The sequence below is a fragment of the Panthera onca genome, chromosome D4 (genome assembly GCF_046562875.1).
Source record: "Panthera onca isolate mPanOnc1 chromosome D4, mPanOnc1 haplotype 2, whole genome shotgun sequence".
NCBI lineage: Eukaryota > Metazoa > Chordata > Mammalia > Carnivora > Felidae > Panthera > Panthera onca.
Genome location: NC_138351.1, coordinates 70,731,735 through 70,754,853, shown reverse-complemented (window position 1 = coordinate 70,754,853; position 23,119 = coordinate 70,731,735). Strand labels below are relative to the sequence as shown.

At 46.8% G+C, this 23,119-nt stretch overlaps 1 protein-coding gene across 11 annotated transcripts in view; it reads left to right on the top strand.

Moving 5' to 3' along the window:
• EPB41L4B (erythrocyte membrane protein band 4.1 like 4B) overlaps positions 1-23,119 on the top strand; it is a 129,758-nt gene that overhangs the window by 5,159 nt on the left and 101,480 nt on the right. The window contains exon 1 of one of the 11 annotated variants that reach the window (XM_060609089.3): positions 16,382-16,511. The exons of the other annotated variants lie outside the window; for them this stretch is intronic. Within the exon in view, the coding sequence (XP_060465072.1) occupies positions 16,452-16,511 (60 nt within the window). The 5' untranslated portion in view covers positions 16,382-16,451. Of the gene's footprint in view, positions 1-16,381; positions 16,512-23,119 lie in introns of those variants that run through there. 11 annotated transcript variants of the gene reach the window in all.

Here is a 23,119-nt window from a genome sequence, read left to right as displayed (position 1 = left end):
AAGCAGGCTCTGTGCTGTCAACGTGGGAGCCTGATGTGGGGCTTGATGTCATGAACTGTTAGATTGTGACCTGAGCTGAAACCAAGAGTCGGACACTTAACCCACTGAGCCACGCGGGTGCCCCTAAACATCTTTTTTACTGGAAATCAGAAGTTATATGTAGTATGAGAGATGCTTTTTGAAACTTTCAGTTTTTATTTTTTAATTTTTTTAAAAATGTTTATTTTTGAGAGAGGGAGAGAGAACGTGAGCAGGGGAGGGGCCGAGAGAGAGAGGAAACAGAGGATCAGAAGTGGGCTCTGTGCTGACATCGGAGAGTCTGATACGGAGCTCAGACTCACAACCTATGAGCTCATGACCTGAAGTTGGACGCTTAAGCCGCTGAGCCACCCAGGTGCCCCTGAAAGTTTCACTTTAGCTGAGAAGAGAATGCCTCCCTTGACACCCAATTGCAAGTTCTTAGAATTCTGGAAGTAGAATCTCTGATCCAGCTGAATGTATGTGATGGAACACAAAGAGCATATACCTTATTTTGGAGTTGAAAGGAACCCTAGACAGCACATATTCCGCCCTTTGTGTATATGGGAAACTGAGGCCTGTGGATAGAGTGACTTCCCGTTAGTCATTCAGGGAAGAGTTGGAACGGGTGAGTTTGAGGTGAGTGTAGGATCAGTGGTAAGAAGGAAGACTGACCCCCTAGTCCTGACACAGGACCACGGAAGGGGGATGAGATATGTTTCTGGCAGTTGAAAGTAGGACATATTTTCCTGAACAATGAGAAACTCCAGCAAAATGGTTCTCTGACTTCTGTGTACTCCAGAGTCCATCTGAGATTTTCTTTTCCTCCGGTTAAAATTCCCAGGGTCCACCCCCAGACTTTTTTTTTTTTATGTTTATTTTGTTTTTGAGAGAGAGAGAGAGAGTGCACGCTCGCTGCGTGCACACTGAGGGGCGGGAGTGGCGCAGAGAGCGAGGGAGACACAATTCCAAGCAGGTTCTGTGCTCCAACTCACGAACCATGAGATCGTGACCTGAGCCAAAGTCAAGAGTTGGATGCTTCACCGACTGAGCCGCCCAGGCGCCCCCAAGCCCAGAATTTCACATTGAGAGGTTCAGGAAGTTGGACTTCTAACAAGTACCCTGGGTGATTCTGATGAACGTGGTCCCTTTGTATCCTTTGAAGAACTCTGGGTGTAGGACTGAGAGCTGAGGGTGGCCATGCTGTGCATTAAAAACTGCTGTAGGCAGGGAGAGGGCAATGACCATCTCTGAGCTGGGGGTTGACAGTATCGCTCCTGAGGTTTAGGGAGCGCACTCTTGGCACACGGAGTGGAGGCTGGGGCAGGTGAGGGCCTGGCCTGGAGAAGTGGGCAGAGTGCCACAGCTGTTGGCCAGGGGAGTCCGTTGAGGGTGTGGGGACGGGAGGTGGAGGTCCAGCGGGGTCTAGCTTGGAGGCAGGGAGGTCTTCACCTCAGTTGTGGGAAGAAATGGGGGAGGCCATATGAGATACCCCAAGAGATAGGGGCAGGCAGCTCCTCATTTCCACCCTCTCTTGAGGTTCTGGCTTCCCTGGACACCTTGCCTCGCCCTGGACCTCTGGGGGGGCCTGCCTTTTCCTGCCCTGGAGGGAAAGTATTGGCTCACGGTGGTCTTTCAGTGCTGACCGCACCTCCACCCCATCCCAGCCCGGGATTGAGACCATGAGGAACCTTGGACCCCTACCTGGGTCATGAATTTGTGTATTTTTAAAAATACCTTTGTTTTGGGGCGCCTGGGTGGCTCAGTCAGTTAAGCGCCGACTTCAGCTCAGGTCATGATCTCACAGTCCGTGAGTTCTAGCCCCGTGTCGGGCTCTGTGCTGACAGCTCAGAGCCTAGAGCCTGCTTCAGATTCTGTCTCCCTCTCTCTGACCCTCCCCTGTTCATGCTGTGTCTCTCCCTGTCTCAAAAACAAATAAACGTTAAAAAAAAATTAAAAAAAAAAAAATAAAAATACCTTTCTTTTAAAGGAGGGATAGTTGGTGGCAGCGGTGGTTGGGGGGGAGGCTGGTGCAGGGAGGAAGAGAGGTGAATGGTAAACATCCTTTTCTTCCCAAATGGGATACAGGCATGACCTCAATCAAACTGTGGTTTTGCACTTGCTGGATCGTCAGTGTTAATTGGGGGAAGGAGGTGTCTGTTAGCCTTTCCCATGCCAGTAACATGACCCTACACTGGTCCAGGACCGAACAAATATTAACTTGCTAAGCACTTTCACGTGCATAATCTCATTGAATTCCATCCCTAGTGCACTGCTGTGGATGAAGGCACAGGTCTGTTTAATTTTGAAATAGCGAAAGGTCAGTGTGTGTGTGGGGGGGGGGGGTACTTTCCCTTAAATTTTTGCATTGGGACTTAGGAAAAAAAGCCACTCAGTAACCACAGAAATCCTCCACCCACAATTTGTCCTCAAAACACATGTTCATCCTTCTCTACTGCCTGAGTCCCTGTGCCCAGCCTTCTCCGCTCTGCCTGGAGGTTTCCCTCTGCAGGAACCTGGGCCTGTGGGCACTCCGGTTTCCTCCTCTGGCCCATGGCAACTGCCTGTGGGCAGGGTCAGCTGCCGATTCATCTTGCTGGGTTTTTTTTTTTTTTCAGGTGGGTGTGTGCCTTTGTCCCCCACTTTCATTTCACATCAGAACATGCTTAAAGCAGAAAGATTAGAAAATGTAGAGAAGCCAGTGAAGTGGAAACATCTAAAATTTCATCTGGGATAACCACGGTTAAAATTGGGGTGTATGGGGTGCCTGGGTGGCTCAGTAGGTTAAGCATCCGAATCTTGATTTCGGCTCAGGTCATGATCCCAGCTGGGGTGGTGGAATCGAGCCCCATATCTGGTTCTGTGCTGAGTGCAGTGCCTGCTTGGGATCCTCTGTCTCCCCCTGCCCCTCTCTCCGGCTTGTGCATACGCTCTCTCTAAAAAAAAAAAAAAATTGTGGTGTGTGTTCATCTGTAGTTTTTTCTTTTTGTATTTAGATATAAAGATGTACTCAAAATGATAAACATGTATGGGTTGATGAATGTCTCTCCATCACTTCAGCATAGTTGAATAGGGATCACAGACCCTGAGTTTGTGTCTTTTTGGGGTGGAGGCCCTCACCCCCCCCCCCTTGCATTCCCTGGGATCTGAGTGAAAGTGGGAGCCTCCACCACTGCTCCTGCCTGAGTGAGAAGCTAGTTCCCCATCCTCGGAGCCTCTCCTCACCATCATCTCTGCTTTCTGGAAGGTTAAAGGGCCTGCTGACGTGGCCATAGAATTCTGTCGAACCTGGGGGCTTGGGTTCTGAACACCTGCTTTGGGGTAATCACTGTTCTCTCCCCTGCCAGGGCTGTGCATGCTCTGCTACCAGCCAGAGCCGGTCTGGCAGAGATGGGTGGGAGCCTTGCAGCATCCCAGATGCGCCCTCTCTGCCCTAATTCCCCCCCTCTGCCCCCCCAGGGCCCCTTCTGCAGCCTCTTTGGCTTCTCTCTAGACCTGGATTTATCTCACTTGTCCCACTTGATTTGAATGTCTTGTTTATTTTTAATTTTTTTCCAAAACATGTTTTTGTTTACCTGTAGTGTATTTTCTTTAGTCAGCAAAGACTTACTGAGCACTTACACTGCATTAAGCATTGGGGAGGGATCCAGGAGGGATGAGGTAGTTCGAATCTCGAAGGGGAAACAGTGTCAGTATGTGATTTGTAGCTCCACGTGAGGCAGCGCAGGGGTGAGCGGCTGAACTGTGGGGTGGAGTTGGAGAGGGTTTGATGCCCAAAGTGACATTACGTTGTCCCAAATGATGCACAGGAATTCAGCTGTAGATTTGGTCAGAAGGTGTCGGGGCAGAGGACCCAGCAGGTGCAAATTGCATGGAGGTTGGGAGCCAGAAAACCCTATTTCCTGGGCTCTGCACTCAAGTAGGAGAGGATTATGGGCTCTGGCTGTGTCCCTGAATCTTCAAAGAACAAGTGAGGAACCTTTATAGTGCAGATGTGTATCTTGAGCTAGTAAGAGCTGAGGCTTAACTGAGCATTTTCTGTATGCCTGGTGCTGTGCTAAGTGCTTAAGGGATTGGCTTGTTGAATTTTTGTAAAAACTTTGATGGTGTTATTGCTGTTATCCCTGATGTGTAGAGGGGAGAAATCGGGGCTCGGAAGACAGGTTAAAAAACTTGCCCATGTCACGTAGCTAGTAAAGGTAGACTCCAGCTTTAAGCTCAGACTGTCTGGCCATAGGACATCTGTGGTCTGGAATGGCCCTCTCACAGCAGGACCGGGCATTGGTGGGGTGGATGGTGGGTGGATTCTGAGCCTGTCCCAGGGATCCTGAGGTGGATGGGGACCTCTGAGCCTCAGAAGGGTGTCCTTTCTTTGCAGGCCAGTTGGGATTTCCAGGGATCAGATTTATGTCTTTGGTCATACTCATCGAATACAGTTTCACTCAGAGTGCATTCTGGTTTGATGGCCATAAGTTTTCAACACCGAGGTCAGAAGTAGGCTTACATTATTAAGAAGTGCTTAATCGAACAACATTAAACTTAGCACACAGAAAAGCATTTTTCATTTTCCCATTCCCAGCCTGCTGCATAGCAACTGGTTCCCTTCAGTCTTTGAGCTTTCCTATACATGTGCATAAACATGGTATCAGTTTTATTTTCTCCCATCCAAGCCTTCCTGACAAACCGCTCACTAATTGGGTGCCCTCTTTTGTGATTACTCGAGATTAAATATGCCCCTCAATCTCTGTATGTGTGTGTGCATGTGCGTGACGTGAGTAACACCTGTCTCTACCTGTCTTGGGACTGGCGGCTGATAGGCAAGGCACCTGGTATCTTCTCTGTTAGGCAACCCTGCCCCCTAGGCTTGCAGAATCGGTGTCACTTCCCTTAATAGCCACCATGTGGGAAGGTATCATTATCCGTTTACACATGATCTCAGGGTGCATGTGGCCTTGGGCCACGCAGGTAGTAAGTGTGGTAGAGCTAGAATTGAATCTGGGTTTCCTGACTCCTTTTCCAGTGCTCTTCCCCCAGCCCATGCTGTGCACACTCAACCTCCCTGTTTGAAATGTGTGCTCCTTGGAACTCCTTTTCGATTTGACCCTTCAGAATTTCATGCCATAACCGCCCCCCTCCCCCGCCCCTCCGCCCCTTGGTCATTCCTGTACTTCTTTGCCTTTCAGCCTCTTTGGCACTTGGGTTCTATCATTCTCAGGCTCTTTTCCCTAAAGTCCTAGCTGGCTGAGTGCCCAGCACTTCCTTGTTGGAGTTCAGAACTAGAAGATGGTATCCCAAGGGTCCTGTGCTACTTCTGGGATCATCCGGAGCTTCCCGGTTTCCCAGCACTGAGCGTGGTCCCAAAAGTAGGATTGTCCGTGTGGCCAGCCCAGCTGGGAGGATGTGGACCGCCTGGTTCAGCAGGTGGCTGCGGAGCTGGCATCCCTCAGCCCCGTCCTGTCTCCCCCATGCCTGTTTCTTTTCTTGTGAATGTTGTCGTCCTTACTGTATCTGACCTCTGTTCGGGCAGGCTGAGGGTCACAATGCTTCTCCTTTAGCCTACCTGCTTGCTTGCTAGGCTGCAACCACTTTGAACTATAGATTTGTGTGTGTGTGTGTGTGTGTGTGTGTGTGTGTGTGTGTGTGGTAGAATGTAAGTAACCGCTTTTAGGTACACAGTTCAGTGGTGTGAAGCACATTCACATTGTTGTGCAGCCGTCACCACCATCTGTCTCCGGATTGTTGTCGTCTTTCCAAACTGCAACTCTGTACCCATTAAACAAGAATTCTCCAGGCCCCTCCCCCCAGCCCCTGGCAACCACCCTTCTACTTTCTGTCTCTGTGGATTTGACTACTCCAGATAGCTTATGTAAGTGGAATGGTATATTTATCCGTTTGTGTCTGACTCCTTTCACGTAGCGTGATGGCTTTGAGGTCTGTCCATGTAGCACGTGTCAGAATGTTACTCCTTTTTAAGACTGAGTAGTATTCCAGGGCGTGTATAAGCACATTTGGTTTATCCATTCATCCAGGTGATGGAGTTTTGTGCAGGTCCGGGCCTTCCAAACTCCGTCCTGCCTGTTCATTAGTGGCTCTGCCATCAGAGACTTGGATGTCCCCAGCCTTACCCTCATGGTTTTATTGACTCTTCTGCACAATGCTGGTATCCTCTCCGGTTATCTGATAGTTTCCCCCTTACGTTTTTGTCCGAATTTTTTGGTGTTGTCAGGCCCTCCGTCTTTAAGTTTTTTAGTGATGAAAATATAAATACAAAAGAGTGTACATGAGTAGTTTAAAGAAAAATAATACAGTGAACATCCATGTACCCACCACCCCCAGCTTAAAAACAAAGACATCACTAATGCTGTGAAAGCCCCCCACCTCCTCCCAGCCACACTCCCTGCCCTACCGCTCTCCTGAAATTCGTGTCTCATCCTTTCCTTTTCTATATTCTAGGTTTACTGCATGTGTATGTTTCTCTAAATGATATATTGTTAGTTTTGTATGTCTGTGAACTTTCTATAAGTGGATTTTTTCAGTATATTGTGTTCATGAGATTCGTTTATATCGATGAGCTAACTGTAGTTGTTACTGCTTGGTAGTATTCCATTGTACGAATCTACTGAAATGTATCCTTTGCTGGTGGACATTTGGAATGTTTCCAGTTTGGGGCTGTTAGGAAAAAATGCTGCTTTGAACCTCCTGGAATTGGTCTCCTGGTGCATATATGCAAGCAAGCGTCTCTCCTGGGCACGCGGTGGCCAAGAGGGCCGTGGGCAGGGCCTTTCAAGATCCTGCAAAATAGTTTTCCCAGAGTCCCAGCCGTATACAAAAGCATCTGTGAATCCACTCTTCCACACTTGGCATCATGCAGCTTTTTTTGTTTTATTTTACCATAACCATATTTCCTTCTGGAATGCTTTGTTCTGTGATTTTTGCCTGGTTTTCAGTTGTCCTATTTTTCTTGCTGTGTTCGGGGTTTTCCCAGCTCGTCTTTCTGAGATTGTCTCCCAGGCCCCTTGTTCTTCTCAGGTAACGTCCATGGAACAAGCGAGAACACCTGTGTCCGAGTCTCCATGCAGGCCTTTCCTCACTACGTGGGGATTCGTGTTTTGACTTCAGTTTCGCTGTGCATGAACTGAAGTACTTGCTGCTGGTGGCTTTTGGTGAGCAATTGTAGGGTCTAAATGGATTTCACTTCAATTCTGCCTACTTTTTTTTTTCCTCAATTTTTATTATTGAAATTTCTAAGCACATTCAAAAGTAGAGAGAACCCCATGTACCCACCACGTAGTGAACGTAATGAACCCCAAGTACCCATTATCGAGTTTCATCTCCCATGTCTGACCACTCTTGTTCCGTCAGTATCCTCACTGCCGTCCCTTCCTGATTATTTTAAAGCCAATTCCAAACCTGTAATTTCAAAGTTGTATTTCAGTACACATTTCAAAAAACGTAAGGGCTGTTTTTATAAATATATCCACTATACTAGTAACAAAAAAAAAAAAACCCATAACAGTTTTTTGGTATCAGATATTTAGTCAGTGTAGGGGCACCTGGGTGGCTCAGTCGGCTAAGCGGCCGACTTCGGCTCAGGTCACAATCTCGCAGTCCGTGAGTTCGAGCCCCGCGTCGGGCTCTGTGCTGACAGCTCAGAGCCTGCAGCCTGTTTCAGATTCTGTGTCTGCCTCTCCCTCTGCCCCTCCCCCGCTCATGCTCTGTCTCAAAAATAAATAAACGTTAAAAAAAAATTAAAAAAAAAAAAGATATTTAGTCAGTGTTCAAATCTTCCTGTTTGGTTGTCAGAAAGGCCCTTCCATTGCATTTGGTTGATATTCTATGTAAAGGTCTTTTTAAAAAAATTTTTAAATATTTTTCCCTAGCTTACTGAGGTATAATTGACAAATAAAAATCATATACATTTGAGGTATGAAGCTTGGTGATTTGATATAGGTATACATTGCAAAACCAGTTATTGGGCACCAACTAATGAACATACCTATCCACTGCCTCACCAGTTACAGTTTTTGTGTGTATCCTAGTAAATTTCTAAGATCCAGTGTCTTTTTTTTTTTTTTCTGAGAGAGAGGGAGAGAAAGAGGAAGCATGAGTTGGGGAGGGGCAGAGAGAGTGGGAGAGAGAGAATCCCAAGAAGGTTCCTCACTGTCAATGCAGAGCCCGATGCTGGGCTTGAACACACAAACTGTGAGATCATGACCAGAGCCAAAATCTGACAGTTAACCGACTGAGCCACCCAGGCACCCCGAGATCCACTGTCTTAGCAAATTTCAGTTTCAACATTTTAATTAACTGTAGTCCCATTGCTGTATATTAGACCCCCAGAACTTGTTCATCTTGTAACTGAAAGTTTGTACCCTTTGTCCAACATCTCCATTTTCCCCACCCAACAATTTAAAACACTTAATCTAGAGTTTTCCCCTCTCCCCACCTTTTTTTTTTTTTTTAACACTAATTTGTTAATTTGTCCTATAATAGTTTCCCACTTTCTGGATTTTATCGATGGCATCCTCAACATTTAGTTACCCTGAGATGCACTTGGTATAGAGAGCTGGCATTGTTTAAAGCGTCTGACTCAGGGCATACAGAGAACAATAAGACAGGTTTTTTGCCCTCAAGAAGGTTGTGTGGAGACAAGTTATTACACTGGTGTGAAGAGTGCCATAGAGAACTTCAAGCTCAAAGAAAGGTCTAATGGTGGGACTGAGTGGGCAAAATGGGCAGCCAGAGAATTTCAGAGAGAAAGTTGGGCTCTGAAGACGAATGGGAGAACAGCCTTCCTGGTGGCCAGATCGGCATATGCAAAGGCACGGAGGCTTGAAGTACTACATCCAAGATTCCTGCTCCTTGCTCAGGCCCTGCCAATGCGTCCAAGCATCCTCTGTTTTTCACTGGATATTGCTTCTTTGAAAAGGTCCAAAGTTTTTATCTCTGGAGTTTTCAGTAGATTTGATGAAAGAGTGCCTGTCTTTTCTTTTTCTTCTGTATCTAATTCCTGTTTCTTCATCGGCTCCTTGACTGAAGTTTTGAATGCCTCCTTGACCTTGGACTCGTTCTTTCTCTAGTGCACTCCTGTTTGGGTTCCTTTACATTTTCTGGGAGGCCCCCGATGAGCCCTTTCCATCTGTTCCGGCTGCAGGTGCCAGCAGACATTTTAGGGAGCAGAATCAATGAACTCTTCAGAGAGAAGGGAGATGGGGCAGATGGCAGGGCAGTGGGACCCACTGGGCTGTGCCCCGAAAGGAGCCCTTGGAGATCACATGGTCCAGAGCCTCATTCTGGGATGGCAGGTCTTTCCTGTCTGCCTTGGAACACTCGCTGCTGCTCACCTGTGGCAAATGAGCAGTAATTAGCGTGTAAGAAGAGCGGTTTCCTGCACGAAGTCCTCCTGGCTGCTCCCGCTGTCTGTAGTCAGCTGACGGTCAGCAAGCTCTTTGCCTCTCAGACTCCCCTACCTCTCCTGAAAGCCGGCTGTGATTCTCCCCCTGGCCCAGAAGAAGCATTGCCTGCCCTGTCGCCTGGCCTAGAAAGGGACACGGGCTTCATCCAGGGAAGACCAGGTAAACTGTAAAGGCTTATGAAGGTTAGTTATTAACCCGCAGTGCACTCTGACAGCCCGTCACACGGCATCTCGCTTACCGGACTCCTTTTATTGCTCCTGTTTGCCGGGGCCAGAGACTCGAGGTCCGAGCCGTGTACTCGGTCGGTTGCCGCCTGTATCGAGTGGCACGAGTGCTGCATGGATGGCCATGAGAGTGGCCGGTCGGAGTCCAGGGAGGGGCTCAGACTCGCCCGGAACTGGCCCCGGTCCATGCATACGAGCTGGCAGCGGCACGACCCATGGGATTCTCGAGGGTGAACGCTGAAACCGGGAGGTCCGTCCGGATGGTGGGATATTTTAATGGGAGAGCGGGGAGTCCAAGGTCGGAAGTATTTATTCAGGATGTGTCAGTATTCTTTAGAGGGTTTATTTTGCTTTGAAGTCCAAAAGTATTTAGCTTTGTTCTGAAAGCCGTGGTGGATAGTTCCTCTGAGGCCCCTGAAGAAAAAAAATGCAAAAATTACGTGCCGTCTTCTAAAAGAAACAGAATCGTGTGTACTTGAATTACTGGAACGTGCCATTCGTCTTATTAACTCACTTCGGGGAAGGAGCTCTTCACACAGATGAGTTGTCCGGGAGCTACAGTTTGTTTCCTGACAAGGCCTGTTTTATTTCAGCTATTTCACTGGTTAACAACAGCTACAAAAAAATAGACCTCATCCACTAGGCTTGAGGCCCGGCGTGGGAACTCTGAAGTGGTTAAAAAGGTGGGGCCTGCTCACAAAGAGCTTAGTTGGGGTCGGGTATGGAATTATTCTTGCATTGCATTGCACATCTCCTGTCCCTCTTAAAAAGGAGAGCGAATGACTTGAACCTTGCTGTGGTCACCTAGGGTCAGCGCACGAACAGTCACGGTTTAAGGAGGCCCCGTGGTGTCAGGCTTGTACGTCATCTGGGTCCCGGGGGTCCGCTCGGTACCGTGTTCCAGCCTTCCGCACATCGCTGCTGTCTTTACTCCCTGGCCTCGCCCGGGCACACTCCAGGCTGCTACCTCCAGGGACCCGGTGATCACGATGTTTGAAGACTCCCAAGGTGATACCATTGTGCAGCCAAGTTTGAGAACCAGCGTTCCACAGCGTCACACCCCTTCCATTTGTGTAGTGTTCTAGGTTTGGATCGAGGTTTCACCTTCCGTGGTGAAATATTTAGTCCTCATAGCACCTTTTTAAGAGAGTTCTGGGCATTCCGGTTTTACAGAAAGCTCAGCAGGGAGATTTTTGCCCATCCCACAGCTAGTAGATGTCAGAACCAGACCTAAAATCCTTTCCAGGCTCTCCGTATTCCACATGGGTCTTCCCCAGGGCTCCCACCCTGCGGCATCTCTGGCAGCCTCCACCTGCAGCCCCCACACTTTCCGTCTCACCTGCGTACTTTTGCTGTGTTCTTCCCCTTCTTACTGGCCGGTTCTTACCTCAGAAGGGTCTAACCATCTTTCAGGGCACATCTCAGATGCTACCACATGCATGAGGCTTGTCCCCAACACCCATCCTGCTCCTACAGAGCATTTCCTCTTCCCGTCAAGACCCTGTGGGGCACTTCTGCCTTGCATGGGAACCGGTACATTTCCTGTCATAGGAGTTGTCTACGTAGTAATTTGAGTAATAGGAAACATTATTGACTTTTTTTTTCTTTTTTGCAAATGATTTTCTTTTGGTAAAACACACATAAAAAATTTATCATTAGGGGCTTCTGATGGCTCATTTGGTTAAGCATCTGACTTTGGCTCAGGTCATGATCTCATGGCTTGTGGGCTCGAGCCCCGCATCAGGTGAGCCCCGCTTCTTTCTCTTTCTTTCTCTCTGCCCTTCATGGGATTCTCTCTCTCTCTCTCTGTCTCTGCCTCTCTGTCTCTTAAAAAAAAGTTATCATTAGTGACATTTGGTGCACTCACAGTGCTACATCACCATCATCACTACTTAGCTCCAGACCAATGTCACGATCTCAGAAGGAAACGATATACCCATTAAACAGCCATTCTCCATTCTCCCCTCCTCCCGGCCCCTGGCGACCACGAATCTATTTTCTGTCTCTGTGGATTTGCCAACTGTGGATATTTCATATAAACAGAATCGTACCAAATTCCGCTTTGTGTCTGGTTTCTTTCACTTAGCATAGTGTTTCCAGAGCATATTGACCATTAACTTTAACGTAAGCACTTTACATGGCTTGACTCATTGACTCCTCACAACCGTATTAGTTAGATATCCTCTGTTAGCATCCTCATTATACATTTGAGGAGATTAAGGCACAGAGAAGTCAAGCAACATGCTAGAGCCCACACAGCACATAAGTGCTCTTGGCCTCTTCATTGTCCTACTGGTGTCTGCTCTGACTGCTGTTGACCTTGACCTTTAGAGATTAGAAGTATAAACTTAACATGTGAAGTGGAAATTGAAGGGCAGCTTGAAGAGAGAATTAATCTACAACATCAGAACAACATATGCTACAGCTCCAGGAGCAGAAATGTTGAGAGGTACCCCTCAGGAAACTGCAGAGCAGAAGAACCAGGATGGATTCTACAGTTCAAGTTCCTGATTTAATCAGAGTGAGTCAGTTTTGTTATAGATTTCTCTCAAATGTCTTAGGATTGATTAGTATATTTTTGAGAGAGAGAGAGAGCACGAGCAGGGGAGAGGCAGAGAGAGAGACACACACAGAATCTGAAGCAGGCTCCAGGCTCTGAGCTGTCAGCACAGAGCCCGACGCGGGGCTCGAACCCACACACTATGAGATCACGACCTGACCTAAAGTCGGATGCTCAACCAGCTGAGCCACCCAGGCGCCCCAAACATGTTCTTAATCTTTACGCTGTATTGCCTCTTATATGTGAAGAAAGGTGTGGAGAGATATGGTCCTTGTCATGGGAGGGAGAAATTTTATCTTTGCAGCCACGAGAGCAGCTGCACTTTGGTATAGAAGGATCCACAGTGGCCCCGAGAAGGCACATTAAGTTCCCTGAGAAGGGAACTTAAGGCTCACGATAGGGCTGAGGTTGCCCACAGATTCTGAGCCCTGCTGAGAATGTTGGATCTTCATGTATGTTCTCATTCCCATTTGTCTGAGGGGGTAGCTAAACCCAGAAAGGAGGGGCGCCTGGGTGGCTCAGTCGGTTGAGCGGCCGACTTCGGCTCAGGTCACCATCTTGCGGTCCGTGAGTTCGAGCCCTGCGTCGGGCTCTGGGCTGATGGCTCAGAGCCTGGAGCCTGCTTCCCATTCTGTATCTCCTTCTCTCTCTGCCCCTCCCCCGTTCATGCTCTGTCTCTCTCTGTCTCAAAAATAAATAAAACGTTAAAAAAAAAAAAAAAAAAAAGAATGCTAAACCCAGAAAGGAATGTTTGTTCTTTTGACTCTTTGGAGCTCTGTGCCGCCTCCTTATGCTTCCCAGATAACCATAATACCAGGCAGAAAGACCAGGCACCATCGTAGCTGGACAGGGGAAGTTGTGTAGAGGTGGATTTTCTTTGGGGGGGGGGGCTTCAGGGGAGGGGACTTTTGGATCGATTTTGACATTGAGTGGCGGAGGGTTGGCAGTACAGGTAGAGAGCAGCGTGAAAGGCCGCCTCACCGAGGAGGGCAGGAGGAGGATGTGTCTGAAGAACAGAAGCAGGGGGGATAGGAAGGGAGACTGACCCCAGTGGACTCGTGGAGTTTGGCTCTGTGGGGGTGATGAAAAGTGGACGGTGAGGCTAAGAGGCTGTTACCTGCACTGTGCGTCTAACTTCGGGTGATGCTAGGCATGGGCAGGAGAGGCATGTGCAGTGGAGTTTGAGGACCTGGAATCCAGTGGATTTGGTGGCTGGGTTGAGGAGTAGGATTGACGGAGAAGCTGAGATAGGGCCCCCGTGTTCTGTGCGTGGCAGGTTGGTGAGGTTGAGAATCCTGGGGGCAGAGCAGCAATAGAGAGGGTCCTAGTACTGTGTTGGTTTGGTCTTTGGTTTTTTGTATAGTTTGCAAATGTAAGATTTTTTGTGTTTTCTTTCTTTAAAAGTACCTCCAAATGGTGTAAGTTTTGAGAGAGAGAGAGCAAGTGAGAGCGGTGGAGGGGCAGAGAGAGAGGGGGACAGAGGATCCGAAGCGGGCTCTGTGCTGACAGCAGCGAGCCCGATGTGGGGCTCGAACTCACGAACATGAGACCATGACCTGAGCTGAAGTCAGATGCTCAACCGACAGAGCCACCCAGGCGCCCCCAAATGGTGTAAGTTTTCAGGTGCCGCAAAACCTGGATTCACTGCTGATTGTGTTTTTAATTTTTGTTTTAACGTTTATTTATTATTGAGAAACAGAGCATGAACATGGGAGGGGCAGAGAGAGAGAGACACAGAATCCAAAGCAGGCTCCAGGCTCTGAGCTGTCAGCCCAGAGCCTAACACGGGGCTCGAACTCACAAACCTTGAGATCATGACCTGAGCCAAAGTCGGACACTCAACCAACTGAGCCACCCAGGCACCCCCACTACTGATTGTGTTTTAGATGAGGCCAGTGTGAGGGGCCAGATCAGATGCCTTGGGAAGAGTCTGGAAAGGGTTTGAACGCAATTCATGTCTGACAGGGCCAGCTGGGAGGCTGGGACAGAGAACAGGAGCTGATGTCTGTGTATCTATAGATACTTGTCCTCTGCCAGGCGCTGGGCCGATTGTATTACGTGAATTTCTCAGCTCACACAGAGTCTCTGAGCATAGGTGCCTGTTCTCCTGCCAGTGTTTTTACAAATGGGAAAAGGAAAGCACCATAAATTCTTGGCCTTGGCCATTCTGCTCTTTCGCCTTCCAAATCTGGGTAGGATTGACATTTTCAAGGAAGAACAAATAATGAAGAGACAGGCATTTGTTGAGAGTGCCTGCTGTATACACAGAGCCAAGGCAGGGGGCTGGGTGGATAGAAGACTGAGTCAAAGATGCATCTTTTCCCTTAAGCAGCTGCCAGTTTAGTGAGAAGATGTGTCTTTTGTGTTCACAGAAAACTCCACAGTTTTTCCATGCTTTACTCCTGTTTTCTTGCTTAAGGAGGAAGAACCAGGGCAGGAGACAGAAAAAAAATAGTGATAAACACCTTGCTTCATGGAGTATATTGCAAGTCAGCTCTTGTCGGTCAGAGCTCTGAGAGAGTTACTGCTAAAATATGTAGCCACTGGTATCTAGAACATGAGACCCAAGGAAGAAAGCAGGACTTGAGTAATCCATTGAAATTCATGGCTCCGAATCCCAGCATTGGTTATTTTTAGTCTCAGTTGTTTATCTTCTAGCTATCCACATAAGATGGTGTGAGAAGGTGATGAGGATGTGTCTATATGGTTTGGCCCAAACTGAATTTTAAAACTGCTCTTTTTGTATTCCCATGCATTACGTGGGGTGAAGCAAACCTTCCACAGAAAAATACCCCCTGCATATGATTCCATGTATATGCAGCTCTAGAACTGGCAAAACTAGTCTGTGGAGAAAACAAATAGGAATAGCTGGGGCTTCCGGGGGCGGGGGAGGGGGGTGTGCTGGAAGGGGCCACTGGGATCGACTGGGAAGGGGCACCTGGGAACTTTATTGGGAGACGGGAATATGTTGATGGTACTAGGGGGTGTGTTACACACGTTTCCACCTGTCAGAATGAAACAGGCTCAGATTTGTGCATTTCAGTGTCAGTAAATTTTTTACCATGATCCCCGCAAAAGATGTGTAAAAAATTAATGGAGGGCGGGGGGAGGAACGAATAAAAAGGATACAGAATGTTGATAATTTTAAAGCTAAGTGACAGGTGTTTACTACACTGTTCTGTTTTGCGTCTGTTTGAAATGGTCTAATAAAAAATTTATTTTATTAAAAACTGTTTTTTAACATTTATTCATTTTTGAAAGACAGAGAGTGCGAATGGGGAAGGGGCAGAGAGAGAGGGAGACACAGAATTTGAAGCAGGCTCCATCCAGGCTCCAAGCTGTCAGCATGGAGCCCGATGCGGGGCTTGAACTCACAGACCTCAAGATCATGACCTGAGCCGAAGTCGGCCGTCCAACCAACTGAGCCATCCAGGCGCCCCTATTATTTTATTTTTTTTTAGAAAAATGTTGATTTTTATTTTTGAGAGACAGAGTGCAAATGGGGGAGGGGCAAAGAGCGAGGGAGACACAGAATCTGAAACAGGCTCCATGCTCTGCCCCCCCGCCCCCGCCTTTTTTTAAAGGGTTTTTTTTAAGTGTTTTTTTGTTTGTTTGTTTTTAAGAAAGAGTAGATTAAAATTGTTGATTCCTCCTTTCAGGAATCCAGTGAATTCTCTTTCCAGAGAAGTCTGGTCTCCTAGGGAAAATGCAGGATCTCTGGGCACTGGCATTGGTCCCAGCCGGCACTGGCTGTGGCCTCTCCCAGTTTGCTTACTTTCTGCCTTGCTGGTGGCCATGAATCTTGAACTCTGGCTTTCTCCCACTGGCACCTGCCACCACCCCTATTTTTTTGTCCCTGTCTTTTTGCCGTCCCTTTGATCCAGGAACAACCTCCCCTCCTATGGGACTTTGACCATCCCACTCCACCCATGCCTGGTTCCTTCTTATCTCAGACTCTCTGACTCCTTGAGGGTTCCATGATTCCAAGTCATTCTCTGCTGTAAATCCACTTCAGTCTCCTTTCTCTTCCGCTTAGGGTCGTAAAGTGCCACCTGTGTGTCTTTGTTCAGAGATACAAGGTCTGTGAATCGGAGGGTTACCATCTCCACACTCCTCTGCAGCTGTAAACCAGTACATGCTGTGTGATTCAACTACTATGAACTTCAGAACAGGCAAAACAAACCTGTGCCACCTGTGGAATGGAAGGAAGGGGTAGAACTCGGAAAGAGGCACATGGGGCCTTCTCGGAGTCTGGTAATATTCAGTTTGTTGACCTGGATGGTGGTTGCACAGGTACATTCACTTCTGATAATTCCTTGAGTTGTACACGTTTGACCTGTGCACTTTTGTCTATGTATGTCACCCTTCAGTTAAAAAGTAGACCAGAGGCACCTGGGTGGCTCAGTCGGTTGGATGTCTGAGTCTTGATTTTGGCTCAGGTCATGATCCCAGGGTCGTGGGATCGAGCCCTGTATTGGGCTTCGCAATGGGCATGGAGCCTGCTTGGGATTCTCTCTTCCTCTCACGTGGGTTCTGTCTCTGTCTCTCTCCCTCAAAAAAAAGAAGTAAACTAGGTGTCTATGTAAGGCTTTTAAAAATCACATTTCACATTTAAAAATTCAAATCTGTAGGCTTTTATAAAAATAAATATGGGAAGATCTGAATTTGCACAGAGTGGCAGTTGGCTAGGTCTGTGTGTGACTGCCCCATCCACACCCTGTTCCTCATGGCCCACCTCACTCGTGTGGATGTCCACGTCTGTGCTCTGTTCCCGTTCCTCATTCTGTGCGCCTCCAGCAGGAATCCTTCAGAGTGCCTTGTGTGTGGGTGGTACCTGCGTAAGTAACCCCATGCAGATTTCCCTCCTGCTTTAACGTTCTGTTGGTCTCTCAGAAGGTCCGAGGGTTGTGGTGGGTCGGGGTGTCAATGCCTGGCTTAATGGCAGTCTCATGGGAATACCTTCCGACATAGATTTGAAGTCCTGAGGCACTAGGATCTTGTGTGTTAAGACATTCCAGGTGAATTAGTTCTGCTTGAACTGGGCAAAATCGGGGTTAGCTTTTGACCAATCCATAGCAGTTAAAGAAGTTACTATATTTGTACCTAGGTGTTAAGTTCTGTAAATAATTTCCTATTTGTAGACTCTATTTTAAATTAACATTCCACAGTGATACTAGTTAATGCTTGTACCTGGCTGGGTATTCTGTTGTTGCTTTTAAAAATACATAAAGGATTGGAAAAATTTTTTTCTTAGTTAATGGATATGAAAGGCTAACTTTTTGGGTGGTGAATTTACAGTCGAGATTCTTATGAGAGTTCATACTAACCACAAACCACATACCTCAGGGAAATAATCTTGTTAATGCCGTCCTTACAAATCCAAAGCTACAGGCTGTAAGCATCACACCCTCCTTTCCTCCATCTGAATGTGTCATTCTCTGCCTTCTTCTTGCAGGAGATTTTTTTTTTTAAGACTACTGAGTCACCAAAAAAAAAAAAAAAAAGAAAGAAAAAGAGAGATGGAGAAGAAAAATCGAAGGCCAACTATAAAAAGGCAACTTTATTTGTATACTCCTCCATCACATGAATGGATGCTGGTGCCTCAGTTACAGTTTTATGTCTCTAACTGCCAAGCTTACCATAGACAAGGTTGAAAGTCTTATGTGCTTTTCCACTCATTAACTTTTTTGAAAATTGTACATTTACACAAGGCCAAGTAAAGAGCCCTAAAGTCCTAGGCCTTAGCAGTTGGCGGGATCACTTAAATTTTCAAAATGTAGGCAAATTTGCCAGTTGGGCTCATTGTCCATACTTACAGAATACCAGCTATGGGTGTGGGGCCCAAGGAAGTTGGGCTCCGAGACCGTGCCGTGGCTCTGAGTCCCAGGGCTTAGAGGCTGAGGTCCTGGGCAGAGCCCTGGCTCTGCCCGAGGCCGGCTGTGTGTTTTCATCTTCTCCTCACGTCACTCGGGGCTGTGGCATCTCCGTTTGACAGACAGGAAACAGACTCCAAAAGGCTAAGGGGCTTAGTTGGGGTCATGCCAGTAGTTGAGTGGTGGAGCCCAGATTCAAACCTGATTCTGACTGGAAACCGTGTGCCTCCCTGTATTAGATTGCTCAGGCTGCCATAACAAAGTACCACAGACTGAGTGGCTTAAACAGACACATTTATTTTCTCCGGTTCTGGAAGTCTGAGATCTGGGCTTATAGACGGCCGTCCTCTTGCTGCCTTTCTTCTCCCCGTCTTCGTGTGGTCTTTTCCCTGTGTGCGTGGGCATCCCTGATGTCTCTGTGTGCGACCTCATCTCTCTCTCTCTCTCTCTCTCTCTCTCTCTTTTTAAAGTTTTATTCATTTATTTATTTTGATAGAGACAGACACAGCATGAGTGGGGAAGGGGCAGAGAGAGAGAGGGAGACTGAGAATCCCAAGCAGGCTCTGTGCTGATAGCACAGAGCCCAATGCGGGGCCTGAACGCACAAACCGTGAGATCATAACCTGAGCCGAAACCAAGAGCCGGAGGATGCTCTATTGACTGAGCCCCCAGGGGCCCTCATCTCCCTCTTTATAAGGATACTGGTCAGATACCAGTCAGATAAGAGCAGGGCCCATCCTAATAAACTCATTTGAACTTAATTACCTGTTTGATGACTCTCTCTTCCAATACGACCACATTCTGCAGGATTGGGGGTTTATGACATTTGAGAGGACACAGTTCAGCCCGTGACACACTCCACATATCATCGGCTAACCCTGGGGCAAGCCCTGTTAATCTTTATTTCATTTCATTCATTTTTTTTTTGATGTTTATTTATTTTTGAGAGAGAGAGAGAGAGAGAGAGAGAGAGAGAGAACGAGTAGGCGAGGGACAGAGAGAGAGGGAGACAGAGGATCCGAAGCAGGCTCCATGCTGACAGGGGAGAGCCCAGTGTGGGGCTCAAACTCATGAACCTCGAGATCATGACCTGAGCTGGAGTCAGAAGCTTAACCAGCCGAGCCACCCAGGAGCCCCATTTCATTTCATTCTTAAACATCCTTACCAGGTAAGAAATTCCCTGATACCATACTCAGCCTGAGCTGGGACTCAGACCCCACCGTGCTGACCCCAGAGCCTGTGCCTTCAGCCACTGCATCACGGGGTGTGTTGTGACATCCGGAAGTTTGCGTTCAGAGCCGTGAAGGGCTCCACAGAGAAGAGGGGAATGATCGCCAGGGGACTAGGGAGTTCAGGGCGGCTTCATGTGTCGATTTATTTTGTAAATTGAGTTGCGGTCATAAATCACAGGATGGATGGGGGCAGTTGCCCACCCAAAGGTAGTTTTCTTCATGTTTCTTGGCTGGTTTCCCTGGGAATTTGTTGCATATTTATTTATGTGGAGTTATTTGCTTTCAGAATTGCATGGCGGGGGAATCTGCAATCTGGCTGCAAAAAGTAATTTGGCAATTTATTTTCAGGGCTGCCCTTCTTCCAGCAGCTTGTTTCAAACTCAACCTCTGGCACAAAGACATCCATCATTTTAATTGTATGTTACTGTTTAGTCAGGCACAAATTTGTTTCATTTTCTTTTTCCTTTCTCCTGTGGGTCTTTTTTTTTTTTTTTTTTTTCCTGAACCACCATTTAAAAAAGCCAAAAATATTTCCCCAAACCAAGCACTTTTTATAGTCGAGGAGTTTTTAACACTGAGATTTCTGGTTTTTCGGTATTGCGTATTTGGTTCTTAACCTTTCAGAAATGCTAGGCTTGCCTGTTGTTCCTTTCCTGTTCAGATAGACATCCATAATGCAGTCATGTCAAGGTTGTCCCAAGACAATTGTATCGGTCCCAGGGTCAGAAGGTTCACATTCTATTCCTGGCTTTGCATTGGCTGCCTGGCAACATGACCTGCCTCTTGCCTCATTTTTCCCACCTGTAAAATGAGGGACTTGAATGCACTGATTTCTAGAACATTCCTACGTTCTTGCTTGGTAACTTGGATGTTGAGTAGGGCTCCTTACCAAGACCTGCTCACTATGGCTATCTACAGATGCCCACCAGGGAGAGTAGTCTGTTCCATATCAAATACTTTTACTCTGCTTGGTCACAGATGATGGCATTTTTTTAGTTCAAGGTTAGAAATCAATCCTGTATCCCTCAGAAACATTCTAAGGGATAAAATCATTGATTCCACAAAGTTACATAAGGTAGAATGTTAACTTTGGTGTCCAAAGCATAAATGATTTAGCTTTTGTTGTCACACATACTTACTTTCTATGAAACGATGTTATTTGTGTCTGTGAAGCTAGACCCAGCTTATAGTAGTGCATCCCCCCTTTTTAAAAAAATTTTTTAATGTTTATTTATTTATTTTTTTTTTAATTTTTTTTTTTTCAACGTTTTTAATTTATTTTTGGGACAGAGAGAGACAGAGCATGAACGGGGGAGGGGCAGAGAGAGAGGGAGACACAGAACCGGTAGGAGGCTCGAAGCTCTGAGCTGTCAGCACAGAGCCCGACATGGGGCTCGAATTCACAAACCAAAAGATCATGACCTGAGCCAAAGTCAGAAACTTAACCCACTGAGCCACCCAGGCTCCCCAGAGCACCCCCTTTAAAAGCTGCACTGAGGACTGGGGGCAGGGATTAAATGGGACTTAAGGTCCATAGATAGGTGCGGAGTTGGATCCTGACAGAAACCTATATACTATATTTTGTTTTACTGTCATGGGAGAAAATTAGTTGCTATCGTCTTGGAGCAGTTTTTCTCTTTTGCATCCCACACTGTCTTCACCCTGAGCATGTAGACTTGGATTCTCAAAGGCAGGGCTCAGGCCAGGCTGTGTTGACACCCTCCATCCCCTCACTCCTTTGCAGTTTGTGAGCTTCAAGTCTTTATGGGAATTTTTGAATACATGAAGTAGAACAGTATGATGAAAACTCGTGTACACAACACCCATTTATTATTCTTTTTCTGGAGTATTTTAGAGCAACTCCCAGACAGGTGAACATATAGCCTGTTCTACTTAAGCGAGTATATCTCTTATGTAAAATACACACATGTGCGTGTGTATGTGTGTATCCATGATACCATTATCATACTCCACAAACTGAATGGTGATTCCTTAATGGCGATTCCTGCATTTAGTAAATAATGTCTCTTAAGTCTCTTCTAATCCATAACAGTCCTCTCCCTTCTTTTTGGTGCAATTTATTGAGTTCTTGATATGTAGTTGGTCAGTGTAGAGTAAGGCAGCCTTAGGTATTCCAATGCTCAGTTTTAATCTTTCTGCCAAGCAGAGTGAGTGCAAAGAATAGTTTTTTGATTTGTTTATTCTTTTTTTTTTTTTAGAATGAATATATTTATTATTCTACTTCCTTATCTCTAAGCAGGTGATACCTTAAGTTAGCATCACAGTGTGGAGATTTCCTAAGAAACATTTTTTAAAGTTGCAAAAAGCTTTTATATGCACATACATATGCCATGAACACCTGCTGTATCTGTATATGTGTATGATTTTCACTCCGGTTAACTATTGTTGCATAACAGACTCTTCCACTTATGCTTAGTGGCTAATAATGACGAGCAGGATTCTCTTGGTCAAGAATTTGAGGGGGGCTCACCTGGGAGATTATTCTGCTGCTCATGGCATCAACCAGGGTCACCAGGAGTACTCTGTTGGAAGATGGGCTGGTGTGGAGGGTCCAAGACGACTGTGCTTACATGTCTGGCACTTTGGCTGGGCTCAGCTGGGACAGTTGACTAGAACATCTTCCTGCTGCTTCCTCAGCCTGGCAGTCTCAGGGTAGTTGGACTTTTTACTGTACCCGTAGAGAAGCATCCCAAGGCAATGGTCACCTCACCTCGGAAATCACAAAATGTTATTAACACCATATTCTGTTGGGCTGAAGCAGTGCCAGGTTCTTCCAGACTCAAGGAAGAGGACAAAGACCTTGCCACCATTTTTGTAAGCACCACAGTTAAAAACCAAACAAACAAACAAACAAAAACAAAAACACCCCAAACAAACTAAAAACCCCACTAAAACTAACCCCATAGGTACTTGGCACCTGAGACCTTTTGGGTCTCCTGTGTATTTGCTTGCCTTTTGGTGGAAGAGAGAGACCACTGGGGTGGAAGGTACCTGCCCATTCAGGTCATCCAAGTCAGTCTCCTGTCCTCTGTTCCCATTCACTCAGGAGTGGAGTGGACTCAAGTTGGGCAGAGAGCACCATAATAGGGTATATGACTCACCTGACCTAATAATGAAGGTGACATGGAGAGGCCCTCTCAACCTAAAAACTTTTTTTTTTAATGTTTATTAATTTTTGAGAGACAAGGCAGAGCACCAGTGGGGGAGGGGCAGAGAGAGAGGGAGACATAGAATCTGAAGCAGGCTTCAGGCTCTGAGCTGTCAGCCCAGAGCCCAATATGGGGCTTGAACCCACGAACGGTGAGATCATGACCTGAGCCGAAGTTGGACGCTTAACCAACTGAGCCACCCAGGCGCCCATAAAACTTTTAAGAGCAATTTTTCCAGTGGATCTTTGTGTGAGGGAGGTTGTCTGATGCTCTGTTAGTGTCCCTGCCAGCAGGAATAGCATATTACAATTTGCTGGGTAGCAATATCACTGAAAATCAACGAGTATTCAACATGTGCTGTCTCTGATGTTTCTTACTGAGAGTTGGAAACATAGCATTTGAAGTGTTGGTCGAAACCAGTTTTCAGCAGTCAGGATCAAGTAGCTTTAGGTGTTTCAACTTCATTCAGCATCTTAAGGAATAAATGGGAAACCATCCCTTAAACTAACTGTTGAATCCCATGTGTTAGGCAATGCTTGGAAGGAGCCATAGGGAGACAAACTGATGTCACTTAGATGTTAGTTCTTCTACACTGATTGAAAGAAGGTTCATCGGATCATGGCCCG